This window comes from Ovis canadensis, chromosome 3 (assembly GCF_042477335.2).
Source record: "Ovis canadensis isolate MfBH-ARS-UI-01 breed Bighorn chromosome 3, ARS-UI_OviCan_v2, whole genome shotgun sequence".
NCBI lineage: Eukaryota > Metazoa > Chordata > Mammalia > Artiodactyla > Bovidae > Ovis > Ovis canadensis.
In genome coordinates, this window is record NC_091247.1 from 12,728,241 (window position 1) to 12,740,642 (window position 12,402).

The window sequence follows — 12,402 nt, forward strand, 5'->3', positions numbered from 1 at the left end:
GTTAAATCAATTGTACATGAAGCCTAAACAGCTAGAAAGAACCCAGAAAAGCAACAAGAAAACAAAGACTTTGAAAAATGCTGACACTTTTCACAACCAGGTTCAGTCATGCCAGCTGGAGAGGTGTTAGATATGGCTTTATTCGTTTTTATGTCTGAGAAATACAGTTACTTCTATGACATTATGAACAGCAATTTATCCTCATGGTCCTGATTTTTCTCATTCAAAAGCATTAAAAAAAATCATTTCTGCAAACTTAACAAGGTATTTTGGATGGATCACTTGTCAGCTATTGCTTAGAATCAAATTATTAAATTATTTTGTCCCATATTTCCCAGAGAACTAGAAATACAAAAAGATAAAAAGGAAACACACACACACACAAAACACACAGCAACTCAATATTTGAACCACTTCAGACATGAAATCCATTAAGAGGGCCTTTGCTCCGAACTGTGTAAGGGTCCTTAGCTACCATCTGACTTGCACAAGAAGTACACATGGCCCCTGATAGGCGCTTTAGTCCTCTTTGGAAGACACTGTTGGAAAGACTATAAATGACACAGTTACAGAAACTATTACTAATAGCAAGCCAGGTGGTCAAGAAGGATGCGAAGCGGTTGCTGTGGCCAGTAGAGCTCTCCAGTAAGAAGTAGATGATGTATGGCAACCAGAGGATGTAAAATACACTAGTAATTCGGAACAGGACCATGGCATAACGCTTATCAGAACAAGCCTGCACCTCCCCAGTCTCCCCACTCTGGCTGCTGAAGCGGGCTTGCCTTTCGTTGATTTCCTTTGTGTGCTGTTGGCAGATGCGGAAGATGTTGAAATAGGTGAAGCACACAATGAGGGCTGCTGGGGCATACAACATCATCACGATGAACAGGGTGAAGTAGGGGTCGGTGTGCCAGGACTCCGCACACCACTGAAACACATCTCCATGATATCCAGGTTTGCCCCAGTGGAAGAAGGAAGGCAGGAAGACCAGGGTGGAATATAGCCAAATCAGGAAAATACACAGACGTAGCCTCCAGGGCGTAACCAGGGTATTATAGGTTAAAGGTTTAGTGATAGCAATATATCTATCAATGCTGATACAGGCCAGAGAGGCCATGGAGACACTCTTCAGAACTGATACTACAAAACCAAATACCTGGCAAGTCAAGGACTCCTCTACTGGCAGCGGGTGGTGGAGGAGTGATAAAGAAGGGACCAGGCAGCTTACCCCAACTAAGAGGTCAGCATATGCCATAGTCTGGATAAAGTAACTCGTAGTATGGTGGTTCAACAAAGGTGCACAGTGAAATACAAAAATCACAATGATGTTGCCAGAAATAATCAACACAGTTAGAAAGACAATAATCAATACTTCCAAAAGGCAAAAATTGACAGTTTCCAAGTAGCCAAATGCCAAGAGGCAAAAAGAGTGGCTGCTCTGATTACCATCCAAGGTAGAGTTCATCTTGAGCTCAGGAGTGATCTTTCACTTCATGCTGCCGCTTGGCTGCTGCCAACAGTTCAAAGGAGCAGCTGCTGTCATTGCGGTCAGCTCTGTGTGTCTGCAATAATGCCCGAGGAGCCTTAGTCCCCAAGCTCGCGATGCTGCCGCTCTGGTGCATTGCCTGCAGTGTAATTCCCCTTTAAATCCTTCTTGGAATAGGGAGAACCAGCAGCAGTTGTCTGGCCAGTCCCAGATGCGGCCATAGTACCAGGTTTACCATACACATAGCACCAGGGGAGTAAGGCAAACTCTGGGTACAAGGTCTTCAGCCAGTGAGGGTGGGGGGCAGGGGCAGAAGAGAAGGGAGGAAGGCTAGGACTTCAGCAAGAGTTGTAATGAGTCTCCTCTGAACAGCTGACAGAAGAAAAGGAGAGAGCGTTTTACATTTTGTATCCAATGCCCTAATCAAGAACCTGCTAGCTCAGGCTGGTATCCCACCTCCCACTCCATCCCACACCACCCAGGTCAACTATTCCCGCCTACCCTCAGTAGCACCCCCACATAAACGGTTCTTACTTTACAGAGGAGGTGCAGCAACAGCAGGCTTTCATGACCAACATAAAGCAAAATCAATCGCCAGTCAGATCAATCTAACCCCATTTCCTCTTTTGAGCTTTTCAGGGGAGAAAAGGAATCTACTTATACCATTTAATTACCACTAATAAAATTAGCCAAGATAACTTAATTTTTTTATTGATTCCAATGTAATATTTTGCCTCTTAGAAAACATTTCAATGGCATTGATCTATCTAGCTCAATTTCCGAGTATTACCTGTAATTCTGCACGCTGCAATCCAAACAAAAGCCACAGAACATCCTTAGCAGAAAGCCTTGCAAAGCAGGAATGTGCCTCAGCCTCGTTTACTGCAGAACTGAGACACAGAGGGAGGGGATAAAGGAGGAGGAGGAGAAATAGGGAGAAGAGGGGGCTTGGGAAAAGGAAGAGGCGGGGGAGGGGAAAGAAGAAAACGCCCGGGTGCGCGCACACGCTCTGGCATCTTTAGCAGCTAATTAGAATTCACTGCCAGAGAAGCTCCCCGATTTCCAGACTGCACAGTTGGGGGATAACTTAATATGCCTGCAGTGCAGCGACTGAAAGCTGTTTCCTCGTCAGTCTGGAACCTCTCCCCCCCACCGCCCCTAACCCCCCACCCCACCCCCTACCCTTCATAGACGAGCAGAATTTAGACTGCCAGTAAGAAGAGGAGGTAGTAACCAGGACTGAGTGCAAGCCAGGAATCAGACTGAAACACACTGCCCGAGGGGTAATGGTGAGAGGAAATTCCTATTTCTTGTAGCATTTCCCACAGAACAAAGAGCAATGTTAAAGAATGAAAGTATGTTAACAGTGCATGACAACTGAAGAATCAAAATCCAGCACCAGAAGTTCTAGCTAGAAGGCTACATATTTGGCATTGATTTCTTCTCATGATTCACTATATACAGATCAGTTTCAAGAAACATGATCAAAATAACAAGCAAATTTAAAAATTAGGTCTTTAAGAGGAAAAAAAAAACAAACAAAAAATCCCATCCATTCCAAATACTGCAGAAATAGCACAAAGAATTACACTGTTCCTATATTTAACACTATTGTCTGGTTGAGATGTCATACCTTGCTTCTAGTTTGCTGTGAAGTGGTACATATACAAACAAAGATGGGTAAGTAAATGCACCCATAATTGCAAGAAGTTTCACGGTACAAATTAGCTTTGTATCTTAGAACACACAATCTTGTCTGTGCCTACTAACACAAATTGGGATTATACTGTGGCATTTCAGATGATGTCAAATGAGCACAATTTTCAGCTAACTGGGAGTGCCAAATTATGACAATTTTTAGTTAATTGTGTACTTTTAGTATCTTTTCTTCCAGGTATCTTTGGTCTCTCAGTTCATTCTTCTAAGTAAAGCTTCACATAACTCAGTAGAGTAAAATAAACAAATGTTGACATCTGAAAACATTTCAGAAGGTCTGCATACCGGGATGGAGATGTACATTATGAGATCCAACTTTTTTTTGTTTGCTTCACACACATGCTTTCTCACTACAGGCAATGGTTACTCACCATCAGAATTCAATTACATTTTAAGATCTGAAGCACTGTGCTTATTACATGAAGGCAAAGAACTAAAAAAGCCTATTAAGTTTGATAGCTTAATTGACAGGTCTTACTGGAAAAGATGGCAAAGTATGTCAAAAAGACCCATGACACTGAACTCCCATCTGGTTCAAGTCCTTGCTTCCCTGCTCTATTATCACCTAGCTTCTCTTGGCTTCAGTTTCATCACCTTCAAAATGAAGATCATACTCTATTTCATGAGATTGTTGAGAAATAAAGCAAATGGTATACATAAAAGGCTTACCAACATCTAAGAAACAGGAGGTATATAATTTTACTTTATTCTCATACAACTCAAACAGCCTTCCTAAATAGTCTGTGTTTTCCCACTAGTCACGCTGTGCTGCTTGAGGCTTGGGCTCTTCTGAATCCTAAGGTGCCCTCTCTCACTGTGACTGCCTAGCTCTAAGGGTGGTAACAACAGTCATTTGGATACACTGCTGCCCTGCATTCCTCAAATACATTGAGACAGTACATACGCAGGCAAGAAGGAATGATGATATGGCATTAAAAAAATTATTCCCATCAGACAGGTAACTTCTGTATGTCTCCAGACCTGATTTCACTCCTGAGTTCTCTTTTCCATCCACAATTTGCCTACTGGTCACACATCTTCTACTTGGATGTCTTATAGAGACTTCAACCATAGCACATCCAACAATTAAATACATTTTTCCTACCAAATAAACCTCTTTTTTTTCCCTGAGATTTCCCCAGGCACTCAGGTATGAACTCGGGAATCATCTTGACCACTCTCTCTCCCTTAATATACCATTCTTACTCACATCTTGGGAATCTATCTCTAAAATGGTTCTCAAATTCATTTCCCCTTTTAGTTTTTAATATTTGGGGCTATCATTAAATATTTTCTGTACTTCTCTTCTTGTTCACTTTTCTAATCTATTCATCCATCAGCACATGCTTTATTAGGGTTACTATGAACTCCATTATGCAAGAAGAGTCTATGGTTCCCAATGACTTTCCAGTCTGATCTCATTAGTCCAAATCCCCCAAATACCTTGCCCTCCAGCCAAACCAGATTGCTCACTACTCTCCACATTTGATGTAGACTTTATTTCTGATCTCCCTGTTTTGAGTGCTTAATAAATACTGACTTAAAAAAGAATTTCTGAGACTTACATTTCAAAAAATGGAAAAACCATTTGCCGAAGCTGAGAGTCCACAGTTTTCTACCTACTTGTAACTCATTCTCTTACTCCATCTCAGGTTTCTCATGCGTACAGCTAGGTAGTTATGCGGATAAAAACAGCTGTTACATTAACTGATAGCTTTAAAGAACTAACAATGTTATAAAAATGCAACGAAACCAACAAGCTGTTACAATACCATTAGTAAAACAGTAGTGCTTTTAATTTTGTTTGTTTTACTAAAACCACTCTAGGAGCAGCTATAATCAAAATATTTGTGTGTATGTGAGCCCACGTGTTCAGTCACTCAGTTGAGTCCTGACTCTGTGACCCCATGAACCCACCAGGCTCCTCTGTCCATGGAATTCTCCAGGCAAGAATACTGGAACGGGTTGACATTTTCTACTCCAAGGATCAAACCCGCATCTTTTTCGTCTCCCGCGTTGGCAGGCGGATTCTTTACCACTGCCACCGGGGAAGCCTTCAAAATATTCATACTAGAAACTAAATAAAAATAATCAGTTAAGAGTTACATGTTTTATTTTGGATTAAAAGAAACAACTTTTTTTAGAGGAGAGAAATTATTAATGATAAGGAAAAGCAATAAATCTATGTCTTCACAAAAATTCATCCATACATTTCCCTTTTAAAATAATGTAGTTGCATGATGTATTTAGTAAGAATACTTCTCTATATATGACTGAAAGAAAATACATTAAAAATCAATTTTACATTTCGCTGGATAATGGGATTACAAATGATTTTTTCTTTATGGTTTTGTTTTGTGAATTTGCTAATTTCTATGTGCTATTTTTATAATCAGATAAAAAAGACAGCCGAAGTAATACATAACATGTCATTTTTGGTAAAACTAACAAAAACCTGGCTGTATGATGTCCTCCCAGAGCCACACTGAACAGATGATGCCAGGTTAAATCGCCTGCTTCATAGGGCTCAGCTCCATTTGGCCTAATGTCATCACTGCAACATGCCTTCAGACAGTCCTTGGTACTCAATTTATTCATAATGGACTCTGATGGCCTCAGTGACAAATCCTTACAGAATGACAATGTAACTTGACGAACTATGTAAAATTGTTAATATTTAACAAAGCTAGTGGAGGTGATGAAATTCCAGTTGAGCTATTTCAAATTTGAAAAGTTGATGCTGTGAAAGTGGTACACTCAATATGCCAGCAAATCTAGAAAACTCAGCAATGGCCACAGGACTGGAAAAGGTCAGTTTTCATTCCCATCCCACTGAAAGGCAATGCCAAAGAATGTTCAAACTACCACACAATTGCACTCATCTCACATGCTTACAATGCGGGAGACCCAGGATCGATCCCTGGGTCGGGAAGATCCCCTGGAGAAAGAAATGGCAACCCACTCCAGTACTCTTGCCTGGAAAATCCCATGGACTGAGGAGCCTGGTAGGCTATAGTTCATGGGGTCGCAAAGCGTTGGACACGACTGAGCGACTTCACTTCATACTTCACATGCTAGCAAAGTAATGCTCAAAATTCTCCAGGTCAGGCTTCAACAATTCGTGAACCGTGAACTTCCAGATGTTCAAGCTGGACTTAGAAAAGGCAGAGGAACCAGAGATCAAACTGCCAACATCCACTGGATCACTGAAAAAGCAAGACAGTTCCAGGAAAACATCAACTTTTGCCCATGAGTGTCAGTGGAGGCCTGCTGCAGGGCTGGGGGTACTGAGGGCAGCAGTGCCTGAATGGGACCTTCTGAAGGAGGTTGCCATTGTCTTCATTACCTTCACCATAGTTTGGCCTCAGGTAAGGAGGAGGAATGGCAACCCACTCCAGTATTGTTGCCTGGAAAATCTCATGGATGGAGCCTGGTAGGCTACAGTCTATGGGGCTGCAAAGAGTCGGACACAACTGAGCGACTTCATTTCAAGGAGGCCTGAGGCCAAGCAACAGGGAGGGAACACAGCCCCGCCCGTGTAAAGATTTACTGAACTTGGCCCCACCCATCAGAACAAGACCCAGTTTCCACCTCAGTCAGTCTCTCCTATCAGGAAGCTTTTACGCATCAGAGGGCAGACAGAATGAAAACCACAATCACAGAAAACTAATCAAACTGATCACACAGACCACAGCCTTGTCTAGCTCAATGAAACTATGAGCCATGCCGTGTAGGGCCACCCAAGACGGATGGGTCATGGTGGAAAGTTCTGACAAAACGTGGTCTACTGAAGAAGGGAATGGCAAACCACTTCAGCACTCTTGTCTTGAGAACTCCGTGAACAGTATGAAAAGACAAACAGTTATGACACTGAAAGATGAACTCCCCACGTTGGCAGGTGACCAATATGCTACTGGAGAAGAGAGGAGAAATAGCTGCAGAAGGAATGAAGAGACAGAGCCAAAGCAAAAACAACACCCAGTTGTGGATGTGATGGGTGATGGAAGCAAGGTCCGATGCTCTAAGAGCAATACTGCATAGGAACCTGGAATGTTAGGTCCATGAATCAAGGCAAACTGGAGGTGGTCAAACAGGAGATGGCAAGAGTGAACAATGACATTTTAGGAATCAACGAACTAAAATGGACTGAAATGGGTGAATTTAACTCAGATGACCATTATATCTACTACTGTGGGCAAGAATCCCTTAGAAGAAATGGAGTAGCCATCACAGTTCACAAGAGTCCAAAATGCAGTACTTGGATGCAATCTCAAAAACGACAGAATGATCTCTGTTCATTTCCAAGGCAAACTATTCAATATCACAGTAATGCAAGTCTATGCCCCAACCAGTAATGCTGAAGAAGCTGAAGTTGAACAGTTCTATGAAGACCTACAGGACCTTCTAGAACTAACATCCAAAAAAGATGTCCTCTTTGTTATAGGGGACTGGAATGCAAAAGTAGGAAGTCAAGAGCTACCTGGAGTAACAGGCAAATTTGGCCTTGGAGTACAAAGTGAACCAGGTCAAAGGCTAATAGTTTTGCCAAGAGAAGGCACTGGTCATAGCAAACACCCTCCTCCAGCAGCAACACAAGAGAAGACTCTACACATGGACATTACCAGATGGGTCAATACTGAAATCAGATTGATTATACTTACCAGGGGCTATGAATTGTATTAAGTGTTTTCCTGCACTAAGTACATAAAACTAACAACTCAACAAATAAGATATTATTATTATTATACTATTTTACAGACAGGAAACAAAATTTTAATGCTAAATTACCCAACGTCAATGGCCTAAATATAGAACCAGCATTTGAATCAAGACAATCTACCTTTAGACGGACAGACTAAATCACTCTGCATACTGCCTTCCAAACCTGAATATATGATTTGCCTCTTAAAATGCTTAAAAGTTCTAAAAGTCCCCCGACAATCTATTTCCTTACAAAATCAGATAGCAAGGGTATTGAATTGTGAAACAGTAGAATCACGGGCTATTTTGGGGGCAGGTCTCAAACATGCTACTTCATTTTTCCAGAATGCTTAAAAGCAGCTCAACCATTTACTTCAGCAACTTCATTTCACAGAAAAGGAAATTAATAGTCACAGGTGCAGAACTTCATATGAGTTCATATAAGCCAGTGGCAGAGCTGACACTAGTACTCAGGCTTCCTAACTTCATGGTCAGTGCTTTATTTGCTAACTTGCTACCTTTTTGTTGAGTATCAAGAGGAGGTTCTCATCATTAAACCTTATTGAATCCTTAACTAGAAAGATTTTTAATTAGAACAATCTGTAAAATAATGAAATCATAATTAGATATTCAAATTAAAATTTTCCAGACTGGTAGAACGTCCAAAGGCTTCCTCTGGACAATCAGAAACATAAATATTGATTATCTGGGCTTACTAATAGTTAAGGTCCTGGATAAAAGCCTGAAATTCACATCAAAATGCCACTAAAATAACTAGAGAAAACAATGCAAACAGACTTCAGAGAAGACAAAGCTGACTAATGGAAGGAAAGAGAAACATCAGACTCGGTTGCTATTTCATTATTCTCTTATTAAAAGAATCCTTTAAGGCAGCCTTTTGATGTAAATTTCTGGTACTAAGCAAAACAAAATAGAGTTATTGATATAAAAGGTGAAAAATAACCAAAAGAAAGAAGGACCAGAGGATGCTTCTGGAAGTTGGAAACCAGAAAGTGCCCTATTTTTCCTCCATTCTAAATTCCAATTTATTTGACTTATCAGAACTAAGGAGCTGTAAATCTTACAGCTGGGAGTAAGAGAGGCCATCAGTTCAGTTCAGTTTAGTCGCTCAGTAGTGTCCGACTCTTTGCGATTCCATGAACTGCAGCGTGCCAGGCCTCCTTGTCCATCATCAACTCCCGGAGTTCACTTAAACTCACGTCCATCGAGTCAGTGATGCCATCCAGCCATCTCATCCTCTGTCATCCCCTTCTCCTCCTGCCCCTAATCCCTCCCAGCATCAGGGGCTTTTCCAATGAGTCAACTCTTCGCATGAGGTGGCCAAAGTACTGGAGTTTCAGCTTTAGCATCAGTCCTGCCAAAGAACACCCGGGACTGATCTCCTTTAGAATGGACTGGTTGGGTCTCCTTGCAGTCCAAGGGACTCTCAAAGAGTCTTCTCCAGCACCACAGTTCCAAAGCATCAATTCTTCGGTGCTCAGCTTTCTTCACAGTCCAACTCTCACATCCATACATGACTACTGGAGAAACCATAGCCTTGACTAGACGGACCTTTGTTGGCAAAATAATGTCTCTGCTTTTGAATATGCTATCTAGGTTGGTCATAACTTTCCTTCTAAGGAGTAAGTGTCTTTTAATTTCATGGCTGCAGTCACCATCTGCAGTGATTTTGGAGCCCAAAAGATAAAGTCTGACACTGTATGTCATACACTGTATGTGTGAGGCCATATGAGTGGCTTATTTACTAGTTTCCCCTCCCTGTGTCTGACAAGTTCTAACTAGAAACTATGGTTGAGAAACCCTCTATCAAGACCAGTGGGAAAAGAAAACAAAGAATCGAGGAGTATTTGGTCTACAGAAATTTATTCCATGAAGCCAAAGGTAGTTCAATATCAAGAAGACTACTGTATGTTGATAATGTACCTACTTCATCAACAAATTAAAGAAAATCATATTTAAGTGCTGAAAAATTCCTTCATAAAATTTCAGTGTGTGCGTTAGTCACTCAGTCATGTTCAACTCTTTGAGACCCCACGGACTGCAGCCTTTCAGGCTCCTGTGTCCATGGGATTCTCCAGGTAAGAATACTGGAGTGGCTAGCCATTTTCTCCTCCAGGGGATCTTCTCGACCCTGGGATAGAACCTGGGTCACCTGCATTGCAGGCAGATTCTTTGCCATCTGAGCCACCAGGGAAGGCTGGTAGATATTTCAGTAGACATTCCTAATTAAAAAAAGCAAACTCTGGATAGAATAAAATCACTTAAATCAAATAAAAAGTACTTACAAAAAAAAAAGTAACCCAACTGAATAGCATGCTTTCCAGAAGTCTGAAAAAGTAAGATCATTTTAATTAAAATCAGGAACTCAATAGTGATGCTACTTATCACCATCATCATTAAACACTATCAAATATAAAAACAGGAAAATTTAGCAACCTGCATAAACAGTGAAAAAAGAAGTGAAACTGTTTTTGTTATTATCATATACCTGAAAATCTCACAGGATGCTAGTATAAACAAGAGGATTCACCAAAATACCAAGAAGTACATGGATAGAGAATTTAAAAAAAGTCTATTCTCTATTGTAGCAATTAGCTATTTAGAAATGGAAATCAGAAAAAAAAATATTCCATTTGGTATAGCAAGAACACTCTAAGATAATTCTTAGGAATAAATTTAACTAAAGAGGAATAAAACATATATGAAAGAAGTCTTAACAAACATAAGATCTGGGCAAATGGAAAGACATACTATATTCCCAGATATAAAGATATTATAACAATGTAACTTATAACCTAAATTAATATATAAATTAAATGTAATTCAAACTAGAATCCTTATATAACCTTACAGGATGATGGTGAGACTGGAGAAAATGACTTGAAAGTTTATATGGAAAATTACATATGCAAAAATAGGTAAGAAAAATATGTATTGGGAAACAATGAAGAAAAAGACTTGCTTTACCAGATAATAGAACATAACTGAAAGTCTCTAACCAAAACCAAAACCATACTGGTATATAGGAACACATAAACATCAAACTGAACAAGCTAGAAATTAATCCCAGCGTGTATGAGAATTCAAGATATAACAAAGATGGTAGTTCTACTCAGTAGGAAAATAGAAGTAGCACAACTGGTTAGCCATCTGGGAGAAAGTAAAATTGGACTGCTATCATATGCCATGTACAAAAATAAACTCCAGATGGATTAAAGATGTACAAATGTAACACATACAATAAAAATCTCACAAGGAAATGCTGGAAAGTACATTTACAAAATCTCGGGGTAGGATAAACCTCAACCAAGATGCAATTTTCTACATAAAAATTGAAAATGTTTTGTATGGCATAAAACTATAAAGTCAATATAAATCTAAAATTCTAGAAAAGTATAATGAAGTTACAAAGAATTAATATAGGTAATCATATAAAGTACTCACAAACTGACATCTTACAATTAATAGAAAAATATACAAAGAATACAAAGAGAGAATTCATGGAAGAGCAAATCACTCATGTTTTCTTGTAGTCAGGGAATTGCAAACTAAAGACATAATGGCATCATTTATATCCACTGACAGCAAAAATTATAGTGATATCAAATACTGCCTGGGATATGGGTTAATTGGCATTTTCCGACATTGTTGGTGGAACCATGAACTGCCACAGCCTTTCAGAGGAGCAAGCTGGATATAAGTAAATTAAATACAAAAATTAAATAGCAAGTTTAAAAAACGTATTACCCTCTGACCCAGTAACCACACTACTGAGACTATTCCATAAAAGTCAAAGATTTGGAACATGTGTAAGGCCATTTAGTAAACATCATTTAGAAACTGAAAACAAAATAAATGCCTAGCAATAGAATGACTGAATAAAAAATTGCACTGATTTAGTCTATCTGGGTTTCTATGACAAAATACCACAGAATGGATGGCTTATGGACAGCAGAATTTCATTGCTCACCATTCTGGAGGCTGCAAGTCTAATATCAGGGTGCTACACAGCTGGGCTCAGGTGAAGGCTCCCTTCTGGGTGGCACACTGCCAACTTCTAGCTGTGTCCTCATGTGGAAGGTGAGGAGGGAGCTTCCCTTGACTCTTTTATAAGGGTGCTAACCCTAGCACGAGGATTCTGCCCTCATGATCGAGTCACCTCCCGAAGGCCCTACCTTTTCAATATCACCTTGGTATAATGGTTAAGTTCCAACATGAATTTTAAAGGACACCTTCAGATCATAGCACCTGTTATATGCAAGAATGTTCACAGCAACTTTATAAAAGCTAAAACAAGAAACAAAACATCTATAATACCAGAATACATTTTTTAAAGTGTGATTTAGTCATACAATGGAATATTTGCAGCAACTAAAAAAATGAAAACGAATAAAAAACGAACTACTGGGACTTCCCTGGTGGTTCAGTGGTTAAGAATCTGCCTGCCAATGCAGGGGATGTGGGTTTGATTCCTGGTC

General features: G+C 40.0%; 2 protein-coding genes across 8 annotated transcripts in view; both read right to left on the minus strand.

The window, feature by feature from the left end:
- The window catches only part of RABGAP1 (RAB GTPase activating protein 1), a 161,764-nt gene that overhangs the window by 72,158 nt on the left and 77,204 nt on the right, over positions 1-12,402 (minus strand). The window contains exon 1 of one of the 7 annotated variants that reach the window (XM_069582472.2): positions 2,277-2,378. The exons of the other annotated variants lie outside the window; for them this stretch is intronic. The gene's annotated coding sequence lies outside the window, so the exon portion shown is untranslated. Of the gene's footprint in view, positions 1-2,276; positions 2,379-12,402 lie in introns of those variants that run through there. 7 annotated transcript variants of the gene reach the window in all.
- GPR21 (G protein-coupled receptor 21) lies at positions 117-1,542 on the minus strand. Its single transcript, XM_069582519.1, has one exon. The coding sequence runs from the start codon at positions 1,463-1,465 to the stop codon at positions 416-418; it is 1,050 nt and encodes a 349-aa protein (XP_069438620.1). The 5' UTR covers positions 1,466-1,542; the 3' UTR covers positions 117-415.

Excerpts from the sequence above, each read along its gene's own strand:
- GPR21 (XM_069582519.1), bottom strand. The coding sequence starts at position 1,465 with ATGAACTCTACCTTGGATGGTAATCAGAGCAGCCACTCTTTTTGCCTC.